Source organism: Rutidosis leptorrhynchoides, chromosome 3 (genome assembly GCF_046630445.1).
Source record: "Rutidosis leptorrhynchoides isolate AG116_Rl617_1_P2 chromosome 3, CSIRO_AGI_Rlap_v1, whole genome shotgun sequence".
NCBI lineage: Eukaryota > Viridiplantae > Streptophyta > Magnoliopsida > Asterales > Asteraceae > Rutidosis > Rutidosis leptorrhynchoides.
Genome location: NC_092335.1, coordinates 104,967,310 through 104,990,167, shown reverse-complemented (window position 1 = coordinate 104,990,167; position 22,858 = coordinate 104,967,310). Strand labels below are relative to the sequence as shown.

The 22,858-nt window shown below is 33.3% G+C and overlaps 2 protein-coding genes across 2 annotated transcripts; one reads left to right on the top strand and one right to left on the bottom strand.

Annotated features, from left to right (window-relative positions):
• The first annotated feature begins 3,904 nt into the window (after positions 1–3,904).
• LOC139896613 (ras-related protein RHN1-like) lies at positions 3,905–7,042 on the top strand. The gene is made up of 7 exons (XM_071879260.1): positions 3,905–4,064; positions 4,156–4,233; positions 4,312–4,479; positions 4,756–4,804; positions 5,034–5,107; positions 6,181–6,274; positions 6,775–7,042. Exons 1-7 carry the CDS (start codon positions 4,026–4,028, stop codon positions 6,876–6,878), a joined length of 606 nt encoding a protein of 201 aa, XP_071735361.1. The 5' UTR covers positions 3,905–4,025; the 3' UTR covers positions 6,879–7,042.
• Positions 7,043–7,261: 219 nt separating this feature from the next.
• On the bottom strand, positions 7,262–9,192 carry LOC139900268 (uncharacterized protein At1g65710-like). The gene is made up of 2 exons (XM_071883056.1): positions 8,110–9,192; positions 7,262–7,963 (listed from the first exon to the last, which is right to left on the bottom strand). Exons 1-2 carry the CDS (start codon positions 9,190–9,192, stop codon positions 7,262–7,264), a joined length of 1,785 nt encoding a protein of 594 aa, XP_071739157.1.
• Positions 9,193–22,858: the final 13,666 nt, after the last annotated feature.

Sequence of the window (22,858 nt, the reverse complement as noted above, 5' to 3'; positions counted from 1 at the left end):
ATCATTAATATTAATATTATTATCATTATTATTATCATTACTAATATTATTATTATTATTACAAAGTATTAATATTTAGGGTTACTACTAGTATTATTATTATTATTATTATTATTATGTTAGTTATTATTATCATAATTTTTACTAATTTAGTTTATATTATTATAATTAAAATAAATATTATGAGTATTATTATATTTAATATGAACGTAAGTATTAGTATTAAAGCTATTATTATTATTATCATTATTACTTTTATATTAACAATATTATCATCACAAATAAATATTTTCCATAAAAGAGTATATTTGTTACAACTACCCTAATATTTCATATAATTATATATATTAAAATTATTTATATAAATATTTACATATTACAATTTATTTATTTTAATATAATATTAAACTATATAAGTATTAACTATTTTAAATATATACAAATTAAATATATAAGATATATAATTTAAGATATTATATATAAATTTATTTGATTACGAATATATGTATTAATATACATATAAATGATATAGGTTCGTGAATCCTAGGCCAACCCTGCATTGTTTAGCTGTTCAATGTCGTCATATGTATTTTTACTACAAAATACATTAGGTGAGTTTCATTTGCCTTTTTACCCTTTATATTTTTGGGCTGAGAATACATGCGCTGTTTTTATAAATGTTTGACGAAATAGACACAAGTACTTAAAACTACATTCTATGGTTGGATTATTAAACCGAATATGCCCCTTTTTAGTCTGGTAATCTAAGAATTAGGGAACAGACACCATAATTGACGCGAATCCTAAAGATAGATCTATCGGGCCCAACAAGCCCCATCCAAAGTACCGGATGCTTTAGTACTTTGAAATTTATATCATGTCCGAAGGAGAATCCCGGAATGATGGGGATATTCTTATATGCATATTGTTAATGTCGGTTACCAGGTGTTCAATCCATATGAATGATATTTTTGTCTCTATGCATGGGACGTTTATTTATGAGAACTGAAAATGAAAATCTTGTGGTCTATTAAAATGGTGGAAATAATTATTTATGTTAAACTAATGAACTCACCAACCTTTTGGTTGACACTTGAAAGCATGTTTATTCTCAGGTATGAAAGAAATCTTCCGCTGTGCATTTGCTCGTATTAGAGATATTACTTGGAGTCATTCATGACATATTTCAAAAGAAGTTGCATTCGAGTCGTTGAGTTCATCAAGATTAATATTAAGTCAATTATAGTTAGATATATTATGAAATGGTATGCATGCCGTCAACTTTCGATGTAATGAAATATTGTCTTTTCAAAAACTAATGCAATGTTTGTAAAATGTTTCATATAGAGGTCAAGTACCTCGCAATGTAATCAACTACTGTGAATCATTTATAATCGATACGGACTTCGTCCGGATAGATTAGGATGGGGTATGACAGATATGTGGCTTGGATATTGTTCACTTGCGTCCAAGTTTAATCGACTATTTGCTCTTGAAATCGATAGTGATTGTAAGATTGCGGACATATTTTTTGATGGTGCGTGGCATTGGAATTGGTCTCGGCCATTAACTTCATGTCGTCATCTTGCTTCACTGGAAGAGTTGAATGATATGGTAAGTTTGTTTTCGTTGTCAGAGAATGCGGACTCTTGGTTGTGTTCTATGTCAAAGGAAGGTTTTTTATGGAGTGAAAGATGGCAGAAGGATTATTGATGATCATTGCTTACCTTCGATAGATCATCAGACTCATTGGGTTTCTACCTTGCCCCTCAAAGTCAACATCTTTGTATGGAGGGTAGATTTGGACAAGCTTCCTTCGCGACTTAATCTTTCAAAAAAGGTTTAGAAATTCCTCGTATTGATTGTTCTACTTGCGGTTTTTGTGTTGAGTCCACTTTTTTTTTTTGGAAAGCTGAAAATTTATATTAAATGCCCACAAGGAGCGGGCAAAAATACAGGAACAAAGTGATCAGGAAGACCTCAAATACAAACAAGAGCAAACTCCTAATTCCTGACCCAAATCGCCAATATTACAAGATAAAACGATTAAACGATGGTATTAGTTGGATTTCTACTCCAAACTTCAAAGTCCCCCTGTACCAAATTAAATCTATTAGAGATCAATAAATAAGATAGTGTCTTGACAGTCACCATAATATCTTCATTAAGAATCGATTGTCTTGAATCTGCCGAAGAGTGGACGAGTTTATTACGCCATTTCCAGATTAACCATAAAAGAATGAGTCTCGTTGCTAGAAAGGCTTTATTAACACTGTTCGATCCCATTTGATAATTTGCCCCACTCATTGCATTATTTAACCCATTTGCTATTGGGTCATTTGATCCCCACCATGATAACAAGTTTCTCCATAAAGAGGAGATGAATGTACAATTGGCAAAAAGGTGATCAGTATCCTCTTCATCCCTATCACAGAATGGACAAAGAGTGCTTGATATAACCACACCTCGATTCACCAAATTTTTACGAGTAGTAATCCCATTAAAGATTAACCTCCATGCTAAAATTTTAACCTTTTTTGGGATGCAAGCTAACCATGGAGGCTCGATTATTGAACCAGAATTTCCACCCAACAACTCATTATCAATTAAACATGAAAGACGCTTCACCTTAAACATACCTTTTACACTTAGCTTCCAAGACCAAACGTCGTCATCCGAAGATAAATGAGGGCAGTTAACTAACATTTCTGAGAGTTTTATGAGTTCGTCATTTGCTCTCCCTCTTATAGCATTGCGCCAGCCCCAATTGCCGATTAGACCAATATCCCCATTTGCTGTGCGAGTAAACACACACACCTCTTGGTCACAATCAAGAGCATAAAGTCTCGGGCACAAAGATTTTAAAGGTTGAGATGTGTTTGGAATCCAAATATCATGCCAAAAACTTGCTTGAAATCCATTCCCAATCGAACAACATATGGATGTAGAAAAAGTGATGCCACAGTCATCTATATCATAGCCAACTTTAACAATTGAATTCCAAGTAGATGAATGTGAGACTCTAGGTGAAGAAAATAAGTTTCCTGATTTCCCATAGATGGATCTAATTACACAAGCCCATAAAGCATCTTTTTCAACTTTTAATTTCCACCACCATTTTACAAGTAAACTCAAATTTTTTGCCTTAATGCTACCCATACCAAGACCACCAAAGACTCTATTCTTCATGACCTGATTCCATTTAATCCATCTTATACCTCGATTATTTTTAATTCCCCACATGAATTGTCTTCTAATTCCTTATAACTTTTTAATCACACCATCTGGGGCTTTGAAAAGCGACTAATCGTGCTTTGTTTGAGTGTCAAATTGCTCGTGAAGTATGGTCTAGGATTCAACTTTGGACTAATGTGGATATGCCTTATTTTTGTTCTTGGAGTCAAGCTTTGTTTTGGCTCAATAATTGGAATTTTACAGCTAGAATTAAAGATCACTTGTATATCATTATGGTGGCGTACATGTGGATTATGTGGAGATTCAGAAACAACGTGATATTTAGCAGAACAAGATGAATAAAAGTGAATTGTTTGACTCTATATTAATTTTTCTTTTCAATGGATTAGATATAGAAACAAATGTAATATCTCCAAAAACGATTGGCTTTATAAGCCATTGTAATGTTTGTTTGTTGCTCCTCTAGTTCCTTTCTAGAGTGAGTGTGTTTATATTTAAATGGCTGTTCCATGAAAAAATTACATTATTTTATGTGAAATTTTTTTTTAATGAAAGTTTAATTAATTATTGTTAATATCCAAAAGGAATGTACATATCAATTATACTCCGTATCATATACGGAGTATTATTTACTTTATAGCGATAGCGAAGTGAATCCTTGATTTATATTGAGGTTAAACCACAATTAGCATCTGTCGTCTCAAAACAAAAACGGTATTTCAGCATCTTAAAGTCTTAACACACCTCATTCTCTTCCCGCGAAAGCAAAAGCAGGTAGAAATTGCCTCTTTCTCACCGAACACTCGATCGTATCAATTAATTAGTTGATTATGGCGACAATCGGACACAACAACCTCAACGCAAAATTGGTAAGCTCAACTTCATCATCTTTTAATTTCCTATTTCTAAATTCGTTTCTCTCTTATTTTAACTCTTCAATTGGTGATTATACTTTTCTAGGTTTTGCTTGGAGATATGGGAGCTGGTAAATCAAGTCTGGTATTACGTTTCGTCAAAGGCCAATTTCTAGAATTCCAGGTTCAATTTTGACTTTGACTTTTCATCTAGGGTTTCAGTTTATGTATAATTGAGATTTGGTTGGTGTTTGATATGAAGGAATCGACGATCGGAGCGGCGTTTTTTTCGCAAACCCTAGCAGTGAATGATGCAACAGTGAAATTTGAGATCTGGGATACTGCTGGTCAGGAAAGGTATCATAGTTTGGCTCCTATGTATTACAGAGGTGCTGCTGCTGCTATCGTTGTCTACGATATCACTAGCTCGGTAATCTATATTTTGTCCTCCACTGTTTTATTATTTGTTACAGTTATGGAGATATAGTTATTAGTCATTAGTAATGTTACCATGTAGTACAAGAGTACCAGAAAATAAGCTTAGGTTTCGGTATCATAGTTTGGCTCCCGAACCAAATGTGTTATCTTTGAGTATTGTATGTTATGTGTTGAATGCTTAATCATGTGGATTGATTGTGGTTTTCATTCTTTCTTACTGTATATGTTTAGACATTGAGTTGACTTGTTGCTTATTTGATGATTGTAGGATTCATTTACACGGGCTAAAAAATGGGTCCAAGAACTCCAAAAGCAAGGTGAGCAGATATTATCTACTTTGGATTTTATGACCAAAAAACTAAAATGTGTATGGCAGTGAAGGAAAACTATTCTGAAATCTTGCTAAAATCTTTTTATTTGTAATTACGTGGAAGAATGAACTCGTTGCTTGTTTCTACTAATTACTTGATGTCAATTAATACATCTTAGCCTTTTCAACTCTGTCGATCAATGAACTAAGTCATATCTTTTTTGTGGTTGAAACAGGGAACTCTAACTTGGTTATGGCACTTGCTGGCAATAAAGCTGATCTTGAGGAGAAGAGAAAAGTGACATCAGAGGTACACACATTCTTTTACCTATTTTTGCTCTCATGAGAGTTACCCCTAGGATTTGTAGTGTTGTGTTTGTGTGTGTGTGTGTGTGTGTGTGTGTGTGTGTGTGTGTGTGTGTGTGTGTTTGTGTGTTTGATTCAAAAACTGTGTTTGGGGCTAATAGTTTTGATCCAAACTACGTGTTCCTAGCAAGTCCCATGACACCATCCATTTGAAAGTTGATGTTACAGAAATCTCTATGATAGTAAGTAGAGTAAATATTGAACTGCTAAATTCCGGAAATGTCTACCCTTTGTTGATTTGCAGTGTTGATATCTGTTGAAACAATTAATTGTAAATCCATGAACCTATTATAAGTGCGGTTAGTAGGGAGCATTCACATTCTATGGTAGATTTTGGTTATTTATTTATGTTTATTGTTTCTTGTTATCATAATTGTTTCCGTTCTTTGCAAATTCCTTCCGATTGCATAATTGGTTTGACTTTTACTTGGGGCTAGTTAACTTGCGTATCATGGTTCTACACCTCTACCACACCACAGTCCTAAATAGCTGTGACGTGCCATGTTTGACATTTGCATGCAAATTATAAATAACCGTCCGCCTATAATACCGTTATAATTATCTCGTATTTTATAGGGTGAAGTACATGACCACGTGCATTTCATGCATAGTTATTACGGAGTATCTGGCTTTTTAGGTTGCTCATCTGCAACTGTGTATACTTGTAAAACTAGATGTGTTATTACTTCCTTCAGATCTCAAAAGGACGAGTTTCACAGTTCTTTGATAGAAGAAAGCTTCATCTACTTTTTATACTCTGGTCACTGCAGAGGTATAACAGATAAAATGAGAATGTGCTTGGTTGATTAAATTTAAATGAGGGTCTTATAATTTTTTTGCTGATGTGATAGGCTCATAGAGGTTGATATATAACCTATATGCCGTCTCTTATTCTTTAACCACTAATTTTGTTGTACTTGTGGTTATAACATATGGAATCTTTTGTGTCTGCGTGTGTTTAAGTGTTTGTGTACCTATTACGAATAAATGTATTTACATGAATAAATTATGATGTAGGAGGCACGCGTTTATGCGGAGGAGAATGGTCTATTCTTCATGGAGACATCTGCCAAAACTGCTGCTAATGTTAATGATGTATTTCATGAAATTGGTATGCATTTATTTTTTAATTTGGAAGCTTTGAAAATCTGTAGCTGGGTACTTGCACTATTTATTTTGAGCTTTTATTTTCCGTCTCCTTTCTTCAAAAACAAACCAAAATTTTGAATTGTGATGGTTAAGGTAGCTAAGGGGATGTTTGGTTTGAAATATGTAATCAATATACATAGGGGTATCCTGTGGGTGTGCAAATGGATTTCCAAATCACCATCATACTGGTTGGGTCTGGATTATGCCCTTGAAAAGCTCCTGCTTGAAACTTAAAACCATGCTTTATCATTATTTAAAAAAACAACAGTAAACTTGACTGGTTGACTGTTAATCAAGAGAAAAATTATAAGTTTGTAGATCTGGAAGTATGATTATGTTATTAACATCTTTGGTTTGTCTTTTTCTTAGTTTTTCATCTTTCCCTGTTATGTGTGGCTTTTATTTAAATTTTTTTATGGCAATCATCATTCTCATTTGAGATTATTGTTCTGTTTGAACCAGCCAAGAGACTGCCTAGAGCTCAGCCTACTCAAACTCCAGCTGGTATGGTTCTTGTTGACAGACCTGCTCAAGGTGCTCGTGCTGCTGCGTCATGCTGTTCATAAGTACCCGTCTTAATTCTCAATTGATATCTTCTGTAGCTTGTTTTCTTTGTGCACATTTGTATTTTGAAACTTTATGGAATAGCAACAAAGTTTGATATAAATAAAAGATTAAAGCTGGGAGTTGTAATTTGGTATATCTTTTGTAAACTACTACTTTTGTTAGCATGAGTTACTAATTGTGGTGATTTCTGATTTGCTATATTTTAGATACAACTCTGTTTACAGAAAAATTATAGCATAATGACTGCTGAATGAATCAAATTGATGCTGCAGCTTAATCACAAGCGTAACAAACCATTAATCTTCAAGAATTGAGTGCATTACAAAGTTGCAAGTTTGCAACAAGCAATAAAAATCTTTTCTGATAAAATGTAAACAACATATTAAGTTGAAGCAACAGTAGCATTGTTTGGCAGTGAATAAGCACTTCTACCATGAACACCAACTCGTCCACGTCCTATACCATTCCTCACATACTCCCCGTTTTTCTGCACCTCAACATCTCGATCGTTTAAACCTGAAGAAGAAGACGTTGAATTAAGCTCCCAAGAAGATGACATCCAACTCATCTGTTGACTACCAGCCAAGCTATTACTCCCTAATGATTCTTGTTCTTCAGCATCTGCATCACCACCCCTTCTCACAGTCACATACTTATGCATACTTGGCTCCACTAAATCATCATTAACCATCATCTCAGACTCCACAAAATTCTCTTTCTTGAATTGTCGATCGATTGAGTTTGTTGCTGAGTTAAGGTCTGCTACCGCTTCAAGAATCGAGCACGCTTTACTCACACAAGCCGGGAGGGAAAAAGGTGGCGGTGGTGTTGGTGTAACCAGAGCAACAGTTGATGAGGTGGTTGTGGTTGGATTTTTAAAATTTTGGATGTCTTCGAGCAACAAACTAGCATAGGACGTTGCATTTGGATTCGGGTTTGGGTTAAGTAAAGTTTCGGGATCGATATCTAGGTCTCTAGATAGCCTCGAAGACCTATTTCTCGATGCGATTTGATTGGCTACGCAGTTTTGGGTTACAACATTAGTGGTTCTGTTATTATTCATTGTCTTCTCACAATTTGATTTCTGCAATTGATTTAAACACAATTTGAGCTTAATAACTTACCTACTTAACCAAAATACCTTAAAAAGCTATATAAATTCAAATCCAAATCGAAATCCAATTAACAATTATTCATTACTATAAAAACATCTAGCTTAAAAATGCTTACTTTACTGACTGGTTGCTCAGATCCAGTAACATTGGTGTCGATTTCAGCTAACGGATTCCTTCTATAAGGAGAATTTTCTGCCTTCCTCGAATTACTTCGACTCAACGTCAACGGCTGCTGGTTTTGATTCTCATTCAAAACCCTAACATTTGCCCTAGCCGGCGACCTAGACCGCCGTGGAGAAGCTGCAGTCCTGGGACCCACAAAAACCGCATCACCGCCATTTCGCTTCACATGAACCCTCTTCACTCCACCATTAACAACCACCTCACCACCACCACCACCATTGTTGCTCTTCTCAGTAGCTGGAACCGAAACCATCTTCCCGGGCCGATTACTGCCACCAGCAATCGCGGTAGCATTCGAATTAGGATTCGGTGATTCGGATCTTCGATTTGGGGATCGGCTCACTCTCCTTCCATTACTCCCGCTTGATCTTTCTTTACTAACTGATCTTTGTTGTTGTAAATCTCTCTCTCTACTTCTTCTTCTAGAAGACGGATATGAAACCCTAACTTCCCGGCGCCGGTGATGTTCACCGTCCCCTACCGCAGTAACATCATCTTCATCATTTTTCGAACCAATTTCCATATCAAAATCAAAACTTCTTTTCGACCCAGAATACCTCCTGCCACGTGTCGGCGTTTCACCACCGGCCTGCTTCACACCGGATGAGCTTCGGCTGAGCCTCCCACACTGTATCAAAATCGCATCCAATTCTTCTTTAGTGCAGCTAGACGTTCTTACTGTCGCACCGATCAAGTTCTCTTGTTCGCCGGAGCAAGCTCCGGCGGCGACGATTGGTTCGGAAACGTCAATATTTGAGCAGGAATTGTGGGGTTTTTTCCGATCGACAGATTTTCGGGTTTCCTGAACTGGGTGTCGATCAATTTCATTGCTTTTTCGATGTTTGGCAATAAAAACCTCATTTTGGGGGGTTACTTGTTCTGGGGGTGTAGGAACAATGGCGACGGCTGCTACTTTTTTGCTATTCTCAGTTTGTTGAGGGTTGGGTTTGACTTTGACTTCCGGTGGGATAGGGGTGGAAGTAACTGTATTAGTTTTGCTACAGCAAGCACCCATTTTTGGTTCAGAATGCTTGAGCAAGATTGAGAGGTGGAAGAGGGATAAAGGGTTTGGGATAAACGGATTTGTTGGTGGTTTTTAAATTAAAATTGGGGGGAGCAAAGAAATCAAAATTTGACTGGGGTTGACCATGGAAAAGTAGTACAGTTGTTAAAATGCGTTTTGTTAAGGGGATGTAAGTGTAACTTTATGGGAACTTCACTATTGTATCACAAGTTTAGACAAATTTCAAACCAGCACCCTATTTTCTTTTTTATAAGAGCGAGTAGAGTTTCTCCGTCATGTCGGTCATGAATCATGATGTATAGTCCGGTGGACATATCATACGCACGCTTCTGTCTTAAGTTCCATTTTGAATGAAATCGTCTTGTATCGTACAGAGGTTCTTAACGTTTTGTGCATGTATTTGAGTATTCAAATGTTATTTGTATCACAATGAACAGAATTCACTCGATCTTCCGTTAATTTTTCAGTCTTAATGTTGATGTAACGTTGATATGACAATTAAGATTTAATATAAGATGTCATGAAAGTGAGGGTGTCTAAAAAGATTTTATTTTATTTTATTTTATTTATTTTTTTTTTTTTGGAAGTTTTGAATGTTTTTTTCTAGTTTACTTCAATCAATTGCATGGTGTTTTGGAAAGAAAAACTTGAATGATACATTCACTCATCATGTTGTATAACTGGGTGAAATTTAGACTTATGTGCTTATTAGCTCATCATGTTGTTTGGTCATGTCTCATGTTAGTCATGTACAAATTTGATCAAGATAATGGTATGGATGGTTCTAATATTAATTTCGAAAAGAAAACAAGTTTATTGTGGGTCTAATTGAAGGGAAAATGATACTCCGTAGTTGAGTAAGATGCGGGGGAGAATTGGAACAATCTGATAATGATTGGAAACAAATGTAAGGAATTTAAGTTTGAGGGTGTAAGTGTAACTTTGATAGAATAGTCTTTTTGAAAAGAGTTGAGAAATGCAACGGTCATCTACTTGGGATGGTAGAAAACAAAAGGAATCTGAATCGCATGTGGGTCGTGGATCTGGTTTTGGGTTGGTGTTCGGACTGTTTTATGCTACAACCTCATCCTTGATTCCTTTTTTCTAATCTATTGAATTTTTGAACAGTTATATTATATTTATTATTGTAACTCACTTGAGAAAAATAATCATGAATTCCATTCTAAAATTAATTTAAAAATAGTATAACAGGATTCAAATACTAGTGTCCTACTTTTGCAACATTATTCGAAAACACACGTACATCCCACTAGTCGCAAACATGTGTTCTTTTGGATAATGAATCCGTGACATATGTAACTACAAATACAAATCTAATTTAGGCCTGGTTTGTTATTTTTTCTTAGACAAAATTGTCCAAATCATCCCTGTGTTTATAGATTTTTGCCCAAATTGTCCCAGTATTAACAAAACTGCATAAATCATCTTTATATGCCAAATAACGTCCCAAATTAGTCTCTGCCTTAACTTCTGTTAAACTCTTCATTAATGCTCGATTGGTCCCTGAAGTTTCTTAAAAATTTTACCCACAATCCTCTTCATCATCTTCATCACCATCATTACAACATACATCATCATTACCACCACCGATATTTCATTGGATATCATTTTACATTATACTCATAGTAATATATAAAGAAAAGAAGAAAAAAAATATACTCCATTCATTCCAAAAAAGGGTAATAAATTCAAAAGGGAAGTCTATTTATTTGGACAAATTGTACATGATCAAGTGATTTGTTCGCAATGTATATGCGATATTGAGACATACCTAAAATGCACACTTCATAATCAAATGGGTTAAATCGGCCACATTTTATTGTATGAATAAAAAAGGTTAAGAACTGAACCTTATAATTGGTCAACAACTGCAGCCATTATAATGGAAAATGCAAGGTTTTGATCTTTAATCATACTAAAAACAATTGACTAATTTTGAGACAATTTATGTTGGTCTAACTTCGGATCTATGACAAAATCGTCCTTTGAGACAAGTCAGATTTGGAACAACAGAATCAATCAACGACAAAAACATCGATTGATTCACATTGCATCTCATCAATTCAAGTTTGCAAAAAGGTATTAAAATTATTTGTGTAGGTTAACTAAGGTTAATTTCATCCTGGTTATGTTAATACGTGATTTCATCGACAACAACATTAAATACACAGATAAACAATCCAAACAAAAATCAACAATAAAAAAAGATGCTGGAATCAAACCTGACGAACGGATCTTCCAGTACCACAACTCGTGTACAGCGGCGACAACGATTGTGGAATCTGCTCATTTAGGGTTGTCATTTTTTGTCTGTGAATTATGGTGAAAGTGGGAATTGATATTTCCAAACTTGTTTTTGATGGATCCACACAAATTCACTAAACTAATGATGTGTTATATAAATTTTTCAATTCAAATTATTAGAGGGTATAACTGGAAAGTAATAACAAATGTGTGTGAATTTATCAAAAGAATGTTTGGAAATATCATTACCCATGCTGAAAAGAATCCTGCCTGAATTTTGGATTAATCGGCAGAAGCGAAAGGAAACAGAACGTGATAATATTGTAGTGTATATAAAATTGTATTGTATATAAAATCACACTTGGCCCACTAACTATCTACATCCACTAACTCTAAACGACATTTCACTAAAATTAAACACAAAACGGTATCTCGAGCCTTTTGTTGTTATATAAATGTAGAATGTAGAATTCAATTCAATCAATTTTAAAACTTCGTTCAGTCAGATTGAAAGTTTCACTAAAGCTTCATCTTGAAGATGATGAAGAGGATATTTGTTGCAACCTCTTAAGAAATTTAAGGGACCAATCGTGTATTTTTAACTAACGGATAGTTTAACAAAGTTAAGACAGTGACTAATTTGGGATATTATTAGGCATTTAAGGATGATTTATGCAGTTTTGTTAACACATGGATGATTTGGGCAAAAAACCATAAATACAGGGACGATTTGGGCAATTTTGTCTTTTTCTTATTAAGTCATGTTATTTGAATTTAAATAAGATAATTGTAGAGAATAAATAATAGATAAATGATTATTGTTTATTTTATTTGCTGAATAATTGTCTGAATAATTGAAATTACTAAATTAACCTCTATATTGGACAGTTATAAAAGCAGTTACTAATGAATTTTAAAAAATTGTGACTAGAATGTAATTTCACTCTTGTTTTATTTTTTCATATGAAGACACGTCTTATTTAATAAGTGAAAAACAAACACTCTTCTATTATTTTTCATATTAAGTTCCATTCAGTTAAGTTCATTAAGTTCAAAACAAACATGGCCTTATAGTACTCCGTAATAAATACGGTTAAAGCTATAAATAAGATAAATAATTTCACTTTTTATTTTATTGTAGGGTATGTATCTCAAAAAATTATATTATAGGTTATAAATATTTTAATCTATGTATAAATGTAAAGGCCTAAATTTTTCTACCCGGAAGAAAACGACGTGATGACATGTCATCTAATGTGGTGCTGACTTGTCATCATGAAATGTTCCGTTCATATTGATTATAAACGTTCCATATTAATTGATTTCGTCGCGAGGTTTTGACCTCTATATGAGACGTTTTTCAAAGACTGCATTCATTTTTAAAACAACCATAACCTTTATTTTATCGATAAAGGTTTAAAAAAAACATTACATAGATTATCAAATAATGATAATCTAAAATATACCATTTACACACGACCATTACATAATGGTTTACATTAAGAATATATTATATCAAAAATAAGTTTCTTGAATGCAGTTTTTACACAATATCATACAAGCATGGACTCCAAATCTTGTCCTTATTTTAGTATGCAACAGCGGAAGCTCTTAATAATAACCTGAGAATAAACATGCTTAAAACGTCAACAAAAAATGTTGGTGAGTTATAGGTTTAACCTATATATTATCAAATCATAATAATAGACCATAAGATTTCTCATTTTTCATAAATATCATTACACTCGTAAGTGCATAAAAATCATTCATATGTTGAACACCTGGTAACCGACGTTAACTTAATGCATAGAATATCCCCAAAACAGAACCTCTCGTCTGTATAATAATCTCGAAGTACTAAACCATCCATAACCTGAATGGGGGTTGTTAAGCCCAATAGATCTATCTTTAGGATTCGCGTCAATTAGGGACCATTTCCCTAATTCTTAGGCTACCAGACTTGAAGGGCGATATTCGATTTAATAATCCAACCATAGAATGTAGTTTCGCATACTTGTGTCTATTTTGTAAAACATTTATAAAACTACATGTATTCTCATCCCAAAAATAATAGATTTTAAAAGTGGGACTATAACTCACTTTCACAGATTTTTACTTCGTCGGGATATAAGACTTGGCCACTGGTCGATTCATGAACCTATAACAAATATGTACGTATATATCAAAGTATGATCGAAATATATTCACAACACTTTTTATTACGTTTTAATGATTTAAGTGTATTAAGTCAGTTGTCCTCGTTAGTAACCTACAACTAGTTGTCTATAGTTTGATGTACAGAAATAAATTGATATATATTATCTTGAATCAATCCACGACCTAGTGTATACACGTCTCAGGCTAGATCACAACTCAAAGTATATATATTTTTGGAATCAACCTCAACCCTGTATAGCTAACTCCAACATTACTGCATATAGAGTGTCTATGGTTGTTCCAAATAATATATATACATGGGTCGATATGATATGTCAAAACATTTGCATACGTGTCTATGGTATCCCAAGATTATATAATATATTAGAATACATATATAATACAATATAAGTTAGCTAGGATATGATTAATATAAATTTATTACCAATTTTCACGTAGCTACAACAAGCAAAAATATCCAATCTTGTTTTACCCATAACTTCTTCGTTTTAAATCCGTTTTGAGTGTTTCAAGTTGCTATGATTTTATATTGAACTTAAGTTTATGAATCTAAACAGAAAAAATATAATTTTATAGTCGTAAATACAGGTTACAAGTCATTTTTGTAAAGGTAATCATTTCAGTCGAAAGAACGACGTCTAGATGACCATTTTGGAAAACATACTTCCACTTTGAGTTTAACCATAATTTTTGGATATAGTTTCATGTTCATAAGAAAAATCATTTTCCCAGAAGAACAACTTTTAAATCAAATTTTATCATAGTTTTTAATTAACTAACCCAAAACAGCCCGCGGTGTTACTACGACGGCGTATATCCGGTTTTACGGTATTTTTCGTGTTTTCCGGTTTTAAATCATTAAGTTAGCATATAATATAGATATATAACATGTGTTTAGTTGATTTTAAAAGTCAAGTTAGAAGGATTAACTTTTATTTGCGAACAAGTTTAGAATTAACTAAACTATGTTCTAGTGATTACATGTTCAAATCTTCGAATAAGATAGTTTTATATGTATGAATCGAATGATGTTATGAACATCATTACTACCTTAAGTTTAGTAGGTAAACCTACTGGAAGTGACAAGAAATGATCTAGCTTCAAAGGATCTTGGATAGCTTGAAAGTTCTTGAAGTAGAATCATGACACAAAAACAAGTTCAAGTAAGATTATCACTTGAATTAAGATAGTTATAGTTATAGGAATTGAATCAAAGTTTGTATATGAGTATTAGCTTGATTTAGAATGATATATTACTGTAAACAACAAGGATTTCTTGAGGTTGGATGATCACTTTACAAGATTGGAAGTGAGCTAGTAAACTTGGAAGTATTCTTGATTTTATGAAACTAGAACTTGTAGAATTTATGAAGAACACTTAGAACTTGAAGATAGAACTTGAGAGAGATCAATTAGATGAAGAAAATTGAAGAATGAAAGTGTTTGTAGGTGTTTTTGGTCGTTGGTATATGGATTAGATATAAAGGATGTGTAATTTTGTTTACATGTAAATAAGTTATGAATGATTACTAATATTTTTGTAATTTTATGAGATATTTCATGCTAGTTTCTAAATGATAGTTCCCACATGTGTTAGGTGACTCATATGGGCTGCTAAGAGCTGATCATTGGAGTGTATATACCAATAGTACATACATCTAAAAGCTGTGTATTGTACGAGTACGAATACGGGTGCATACGAGTAGAATTATTGATGAAACTGAACGAGGATGTTATTGTAAGCATTTTTGTTAAGTAGAAGTATTTTGATAAGTGTCTTGAAGTCTTTCAAAAGTGTATAAATACATATTAAAACACTACATGTATATACATTTTAAATGAGTCGTTAAGTCATCGTTAGTCGTTACATGTAAGTGTTGTTTTGAAACCTTTAGGTTAACGATCATGTTAAATGTTGTTAACCCATTGTTTATTATATCTAAAGAGATGTTAAATTATTACATTATCATGATATTATGATGTATTAATATATCTTAATATGATATATATATACAATTAAATGTCGTTACAACGATAATCGTTACATATATGCCTCGTTTCGAAATCATTAAGTTAGTAGTCTTGTTTTACATATGTAGTTCATTGTTAACATACTTAATGATATACTTAATTATCATTTTATCATGTTAAACATAGTGTATCAATATTGATATTATGCGAGGTGTATATAAAATAGTTATTAATTTTAGCAGAAAACACTATTAAATACGATACAATTTTATACAAGATATTTATTTATTTATAGAATGGATATACTTAAACCTTGCTACAACACTTATAGGCAGTGTACCTAATCGTACAGTAGTGTAGTTTTTAGTAAGTCCGGTTCGTTCCACAGGGAAATCTTTAAACAAAGCTCAACGCTATATTAGTTTACTTTTATAAAAATACAAATATATATATAAGTAATATTATTATTATAAAGGGGGGTTTTTACCGTTTAATGACCGGTTTGTCGATTTTAAAACTTTAGTTGCAGTTAAAACCTAATGTAAAATATTAAATAAATAAAAGACTTAATTTAAAGCGTAAAGTAAATAACGATAATGAAATTGCGAATAATAAAAGTGCGATAAAATAAAATTGCGATAATTAAAAAGTACGATAATTAAAAGTGCGATTAAATACAATAACAATAAAAATGCGATAATTAGAAGTGCAATTAAATATAAAATAAAGGAAATTAAATATGAAATAAAAGAATTATGCTTATTTAAACTTCCGTAATCATGATGTTTGACGTGTTGATTTTAGTTTTATGCCCATGGGTTAATTGTCCTTTGTCCTGGATTATTTAATATGTCCGTCTGGTTTTTGTCCATAACAGTCCATCAGTCATAAATATAAAGTGCGAGTGTCCTCGTCAAATTATTATTATACCCGAAGTTAAATATTCCAACTAATTGGGGATTTGAATTGTAACAAGGTTTTAATACTTTGTTTAATGAATACACCAGGTTATCGACTGCGTGTAAACCAAGGTTTTACTACTTTGTTAACAATTACACCAATTACCCTTGAATGTAATTCACCCCTGTTTTAATTATTCTAGTGGCTATTAATCCATTCCCGTGTCCGGTTAAATGAACGATTATTCGTACATATAAATACCCCGCCCATCGTGTTCGATTGAGTGTATATGGTAATTTATAGGGACGCCCAATTGTAAATCTTTATATTAACATTAACAAACTTTCATTTAGTTAAACAAATATAAAGCCCATTAATAGCCCATAGTCTAATTTCCACAAGTGTCGTTCTTTTGTCCAAACCCCAATTATGGTACAAAGCCCAATTACCCAATTTTAGTAATTAGCCCAACATCATGATTACTTCGTTTTAAATAAGCATAATAATAACTTAGCTACGAGACATTAATATAAAAAGGTTGAACATAACTTACAATGATTAAAAATAGCGTAGCGTTATACGGACAGAATTTCGACTTACACCCTTACAACATTCGCTAACATACCCTTATTATTAGAATTATAATTAAAATTAAAATTAAAATATAAATTATATATATATATTTTACGTATATATGAGAGAAGAGAGATTGATGGATATATTTTTGGTTCACCAAAGCTCGATTTTATAGGAGATGTGGCCTGACTTTTCATGCCATGCAATCGCATGGACTTTCTTCTTCCTGGCCATGCGATCGCATGGCCAGCTGGGAGAGCTCACATGTTGCTTGTTTCCTTGTGCCGACGTTTTATAAATAATATAATATATTAAATAATTATAAGAATTATTTAAATATTATATTATATTTATGTGCATAGTTGACTTGTAATTTTTAGTCCGTTGCGTCGAGCATTGAGAGTTGACTCCGGTCCCGGTTCCGGATTTTCGAACGTCCTTGCGTACAATTTTATATTTTGTACTTTGCGTTTTGAATCTTGTACTCTTGTAATTTCGAGACGTTTCTTATCAATAATTGGAACCTCTTTGATTGTCTTTTGTACTTTTGAGCTTTTTGGTCGTTTGCGTCTTCAATTCGTCGAATCTGTCTTTTGTCTTCACCTTTTATTATTTAAACGAATATCACTTGTAAATAGAACAATTGCAACTAAAAGCTTGTCTTTCTTGAGGAATAATGCTATGAAATATATGTTTGTTTTTAGCATTATCAAATATTCCCACACTTGAGCGTTGCTTGTCCTCAAGCAATATCGTCTTGAAATACTAGAATCACTTCTTTATTCTTCACACTTTGTACATCAGTGATTTCTATACGGCGGTATAAACAATGGTAGTAACGATATGGTTTACAGTCCCACATGACTATAAAAATTTAGATCCATTAAGGAAATTGGATCTTTATGAAAACATTTGATCTTTTGAAAATTAAATCTAGTTTTTACCCTAGATAAGTTTTCCGGAATAACCCTTTACCGGTGTTTGCAAAATATTTTTGTGGGTTTGGTAGGTTTTAGATTTGAAAATTTTAGCTCAAAACTTATGGTTTTGTGTCACCCACTTGCTAACCTTGTATTTGGAAAGCAACACGTCCAGTTCACTTGTCCCGTATATTACCTTTCGGTAAACTACCGTCCAGTTGTAAAGGAAAGCGTTGAACAAGCAACTGTTAAGGCAATGTCCTCTGACATGCTTTTAATTATGGTCTATAACGTGTCGGACGCAATTACTATCCTTGGTAGGAGCAATAGTAAAGTTCATCCTTATGATTTTTCGGTATGGCACGAGGTCCTGTCTTTGACCACTACGCAACCACCGTTCTTACGGTTGACACCCGATTTGATTCAGGTGACCTAATGAATTCCAGGTGAATTCCTAGGATTTTACGTTCAATGGTAATGAACGCATTAAAAGTAGGGTTTTCAGAAAACAAATCGGTTTGTAATTTTGATCAAAATATTTTCTCGTTCAAGCTCGAGTTTAGATATCATTGAATTCCATGAGTTTGTAATTCTCAATCTTTAAGGTCAATCTCAAGGATTGAGTGATATCAGTCTTAAAAGCTGATTTTTAATCTTTAAGGAGATTATCCTTTCTGGGGATCTGATTCATTAGTCTTATCCAGCTAATTTGCATGGTGCCCCCCCATTGTACGAGATAAATCCTTCTCATGGTTAGGATAAATCTGACCACTTGGCGACCCTGTTTAATGCTGAGGTCCGTGGATTTCCTGCTGATTTTAGTGATGACTTTTCTAGATTTTTCGTCAACCTACAGCTGGTCTGGACGACAACTTCATGACCTAGATCAAGAAGCGCGTTTCTTTTTCGGAAGACTTTACTTCCTTTTAATGATGGAATTGATTCATCGTGTAGATCCATCTCTTCTTTTCTTTCATTGGGTAAAACAGTTTAGTTTAGTCCAAAGCAAAAGTATTTTCAGTTATTTGTTACAGATATATGTGACATATGTTTAAGATAACTTGATAAATTTTCCCACACTTGGCTTTTATTTTCCTTTTTTATCGTCCTCTATTCCATTTTAAATGAATTTCAACATTTTGGTTTGTTTCTCAATTTATGTCCTTTCCGAGGTAACAATAATTTCAGTGTTAACACCTAGTTTTATCGTTCATAAATATGTATAAACATGATTTTGAGTTCATTTAATTGAAAATTTTGAAATTTTTTACTAGAATTGGGTAGTCAGTATATAAGACTAGGGCTGTTCTTTTTTATCAGAGAGCACTAGATTCTAATACAACTACTATGTTACTAGTATTTTTAATGGTTACCAAGTGTATAAAGTAAAAATTTTTAAAATCCGAAATAATTTAACCCCTTCCCACACTTAAGATCTTGCAATGCCCTCATTTGCAAGAAATCAGTAACAATTTAAATTATTGAGGGTGATTTGTGTGAAAATGATTAAATTTTACCAAAATTTCCAAATATATTGGCGTTTGTTTGCTGAATGATAAATGGTGCACATCATTTGTTCATTCCGTCTGTTGTGACATCATATTTATTTGTCATCTTGTCGTCAAAATTAGTAGCTTTTGCTGAACTTAATGCCAGTCTTTGAAAATGCGCTGTTTTACCCTGTTTTGAACAATCGACAATATACATACATACAAGTATAATCATGCATGACAATTTGAAATGGGACTTAATATCCCACTTTCAAATTCTAAATATGAAATATTAGTACACAATAATAATAAAATAATAAAAATTACACAAATTTATCCAATAACATAAGTTTAAACATGAAAAAGTCAAAAGATAAAAACATAAAAATCATAAAAATAACCAATTTGAACTAAATCAGTCTGGATAGGGGTTCCAGTTCATCTCATCGGGAGGGTTCCATTGTTGGTTATAGGTGTTCTGATAGGCTTGGTTATAGTCATACCGGTTAAAGGGTGGTCGGATATCGGGGCTATGTGGCGGAAAATGAGCAGGTCGAGTAGGTACATAGTTATTTGGTACCTGATATGATAGCTGGCTCATGATTTGGTGCTGATGAACTAACCAGCTATCGTGTTGGCGTCGCCTATAATCCTCGTATACTCGCTCGGAGTTTCACTGCTCATACATACTATGTCTTGCCGCGTTCGTCATTGCTTCCTCATCTATACGAACGTGGACGTCAAGAATATCATCTCGAAAGACATCCCTAATGTCTTCCGCCTCCTCCATTTCCTCGTCTGAGCCTCTCTCTACCTGAGGATGAGATCCCTCATAGGGTACTGCCTGGTTACGTCTACTTTTCAATACTTTAGCACCCACATAAACTTTTAATCCTAAGGGCTCAACCTGTTCTCTACAAATCTGTAATGGACCCCCTTGGTTCCTATCAACACCTAAATACTCTCCAATGAGAGTAACAAAAATACCTCCTCCTATTATACTCCCGTCCTGCATTCCCTCTACCATTTTAGATAAATAAAAAGCAACACAGTAAGGGATATTGACAAAGCTTCTAGGATCCCGAATACACTTTAGGTAGAATAAATCATATAAGGTAATTTTTTCTTTATTATGACCTCTTTGTGTAATCGAGTTGGCCAAAAATCTATGAATAATACGAAGCTCGGCCCTGTCAATATGTGTATAGGAGTGTCCTCCTGCTCGTGTAAAAACATCAAAATGTGACATACGCCTCCAAATGGCGTCAGCGTCAAAGTTACTATCTACCCGTTCACCATAATGAATCAAGTTTGTACAATCGGGTAATAGCAACTCACCAGGAGTATAAATCTGTAAGGCCCTGGCCATGTCCAGCATGGACATTCTGTACATCCTACCGCCAAGGATAAACCTAAGAAATCTTCTATCATCTATCCTAACTATATTTGTATCAAGTGATACAGTACTCATCAACTCAACACACCATTCCTTATATACAGGTCTACGAATGGTGAAAAGACGTTCCCAATCTGTAAAAGAAGAACTGCCATACCTTTGAACTAAAAGCTGTCTAACACGGTCAGCTAGATGGACCGTTTCCAAAGGGGCCCAATCAATTACCCTTGGCACCTCTACATTTTTTGTTACCAATTTGAATTTGTTCCTTTGATATGTCTCGTAATCTCTCCATCTTCTATCAAATCTCAGATTAGGATGTAGAGTGTGCTCAGGAATCGTTGGGAATTCTACTGGCGGCCTCATTGGGAATACTATGAATTCATCAACAAACTGTACTGGATCATAATAAGGTATGTGCTGATCAGGCTGTTGTTGTTCCTGTTGTGGTTCTTGTTCGTGTTGCATTTCTGGTTCTGGTTCTGGTGCTGGTGCTGGTCGTCTAGATGATGATGCTCCTGAACCTCCAGTATCGGCTCTCTGTAAAACACATTAAACACAAAAATTGTGCATCCAAATATGCATTAGTGTTAGCAAAATAACAACTTAAAACAATCACTATAACATGTTAAATCAAAATTAAACTTATACACATTTTCACAATTTTTCACAATTCTACACTTTTCAAATAAGCACATATGAAAATGTATACAAAATTCATAAGCATTTAACTCAAATAACATGTCAAAATATTCATTACTAATAATTTAACAAGTCTCAAATGGCAAATATATCAAATTAATCAAGTTCATGAATTTTGGACTTAAAAAGTCCACTTTAATCTCTAAAAATCATGTTTAGGATCATTGTTTTGATCATTTAACTATCTAAACATGTTACACTACTCAATTTGGCAATAATTCATGACAAAAATCGGCCATAACCTGTTTATATCAAAAAGCCTCAAATTGCTCAAGAACACAAACCCTAGATTTCTAAAAATTTTGAAGTTTTTGGCTTCAAATCATGTTAAATAGCATCAATCTAGGTTATACATGTATAAAATACTAACAATTTATCACTAATTACACTAGAAATTAACAAAATTGCATTAGGTAAAAAATTGGTAATTATCACAAAAACTAGGAATTTATAGAGTTTAGGGGTGTAATTTTTACCAATTTGCTGAGGAATGAGAATCTAGGCATGATTAGAGCAAGAAAAATGACGAATTACGGTGAATTTTGGTGAAATTTGGTGAATATTTGGGAGTATTTTCGGGTATGTGTGTGTTGTGGTGTAGAAGCAGACTCTCTGCTGTTTTTGTTCCTGACCAGCATTTGGTCCCCATGCGATCGCATGGGTTCCAAGTGCAAACCCCATGCGATCGCATGGGGTGCCGGCTACAGTGTTTTCAGCCTTTTTTTTTTTTTTTTTTTTTTTTTTTTTTATAAAACCTTATACTTTATAAAACTTATAATTATTTAAATTTTAAAAATTTGGTTTCCTTTAGGAGCGAGGGCGTTTCGGATCGTTGTCCTAGTCTGTCCCTTGACAAAATTTTAAAATTTGTCAAATCAAAGCGCTGTTTTTTAAAAGTAAAGATTTTTGGGTTTTTTTAATGTTTTTGGCATACTTTAATTCAATAAGATTAAAAATAATGATAATAAAAGTTCTCGTCCCTCCCTTGGGTAAAGCAATTTCGGTTCAAAGACCTAGTCTTCAACTTACGACGAATTTTAAAAATCATATTTTTAACTTAATGAGATAAAGTAAATTTTTGTTTTTAAATTCACACAACATAAATATAAAATTCAAAATTAATATTAAAAAAAATCACACCAAACTTAAAATTTGAAATGCATAAAATTAAAAATTCATATTAAAAATTCACACCAGACTTAATTTTAAAAATTCAAATATTTACAATTTTAAAAATATTGTTTTTACAAAGTTTACAA

Bases quoted from the DNA above. Each gene is read 5' to 3' on its own strand.
- LOC139896613 (XM_071879260.1), top strand. From the start codon at position 4,026: ATGGCGACAATCGGACACAACAACCTCAACGCAAAATTG. The intron at 4,065-4,155 runs GTAAGCTCAACT...ATACTTTTCTAG, and splicing joins ACAACCTCAACGCAAAATTG to GTTTTGCTTGGAGATATGGG. The intron at 4,234-4,311 runs GTTCAATTTTGA...TTTGATATGAAG, and splicing joins GCCAATTTCTAGAATTCCAG to GAATCGACGATCGGAGCGGC.
- LOC139900268 (XM_071883056.1), bottom strand. From the start codon at position 9,192: ATGGGTGCTTGCTGTAGCAAAACTAATACAGTTACTTCCACCCCTATC. The intron at 7,964-8,109 runs GTAAGCATTTTT...AATCAATTGCAG, and splicing joins CTGAGCAACCAGTCAGTAAA to AAATCAAATTGTGAGAAGAC.